Source organism: Sinocyclocheilus grahami, unplaced genomic scaffold (genome assembly GCF_001515645.1).
Source record: "Sinocyclocheilus grahami isolate Dianchi unplaced genomic scaffold, SAMN03320097.WGS_v1.1 scaffold710.1, whole genome shotgun sequence".
NCBI lineage: Eukaryota > Metazoa > Chordata > Actinopteri > Cypriniformes > Cyprinidae > Sinocyclocheilus > Sinocyclocheilus grahami.
Genome location: NW_015505889.1, coordinates 186,957 through 187,560, shown reverse-complemented (window position 1 = coordinate 187,560; position 604 = coordinate 186,957). Strand labels below are relative to the sequence as shown.

The window sequence follows — 604 nt, the reverse complement described above, 5'->3', positions numbered from 1 at the left end:
TTTCTCTGGGTCAGTATCGTCCCCTCTCTCAAGTTTTCCCTTCTTACAGCTTTTGCAAAGCAGGGAGAGACCACACAGCGTCAACACTCCAGACACGGTTCCCAGCGTAGCCCCCAACAGCGCTGTCGCAGACACGAGCATTCCCACCTTGAAACAGACACCCAAACACACCGAATGAAGTGCAGAGGAGAGAAGAGGAGAGAACAGGAGGAACAATCCACTCTTCAGTGATGTGACTCCATGGTGAGAGAGGAGGAGGAGGAGGAGGAGAGAGGAGATGAGTGAAGAGCTACTAGAGACATAGAGTGGCACGTGTATGTGTGTGTGTGTGTTTGTGATGCACTGTCTGAAACCACCTCAGCCTGGCAGACAGAGCAAAAGGGAGAGAGAGAAGGAAGTAGAGACAGACATAGATAATCAAAGGGGAGGGGCTTCGATGGCTGGCAACCCCTCCTCAATAAGGAGAAGTCTGTCACTGCAGCCCACCCCCTTCATCACCAAAGTGGCTGTACGTCAGCCTTTACGTCAGAGCTGCATGAACTCACCTTCACACACTGGGTGTGCTGTAGCAGATCTTCATATATACACTCACAGTATAGAGAGA

At 51.2% G+C, this 604-nt stretch overlaps 1 protein-coding gene across 1 annotated transcript in view; it reads right to left on the bottom strand.

Annotated features, from left to right (window-relative positions):
• LOC107560089 (synaptotagmin-13-like) overlaps positions 1-383 on the bottom strand; it is an 11,004-nt gene extending 10,621 nt beyond the window's left edge. Inside the window, exon 1 of the mRNA XM_016244140.1 lies at positions 1-383. Coding sequence (XP_016099626.1) covers positions 1-141 — 141 coding nt within the window. The 5' untranslated portion in view covers positions 142-383.
• Between the last annotated feature and the right edge of the window lie 221 nt (positions 384-604).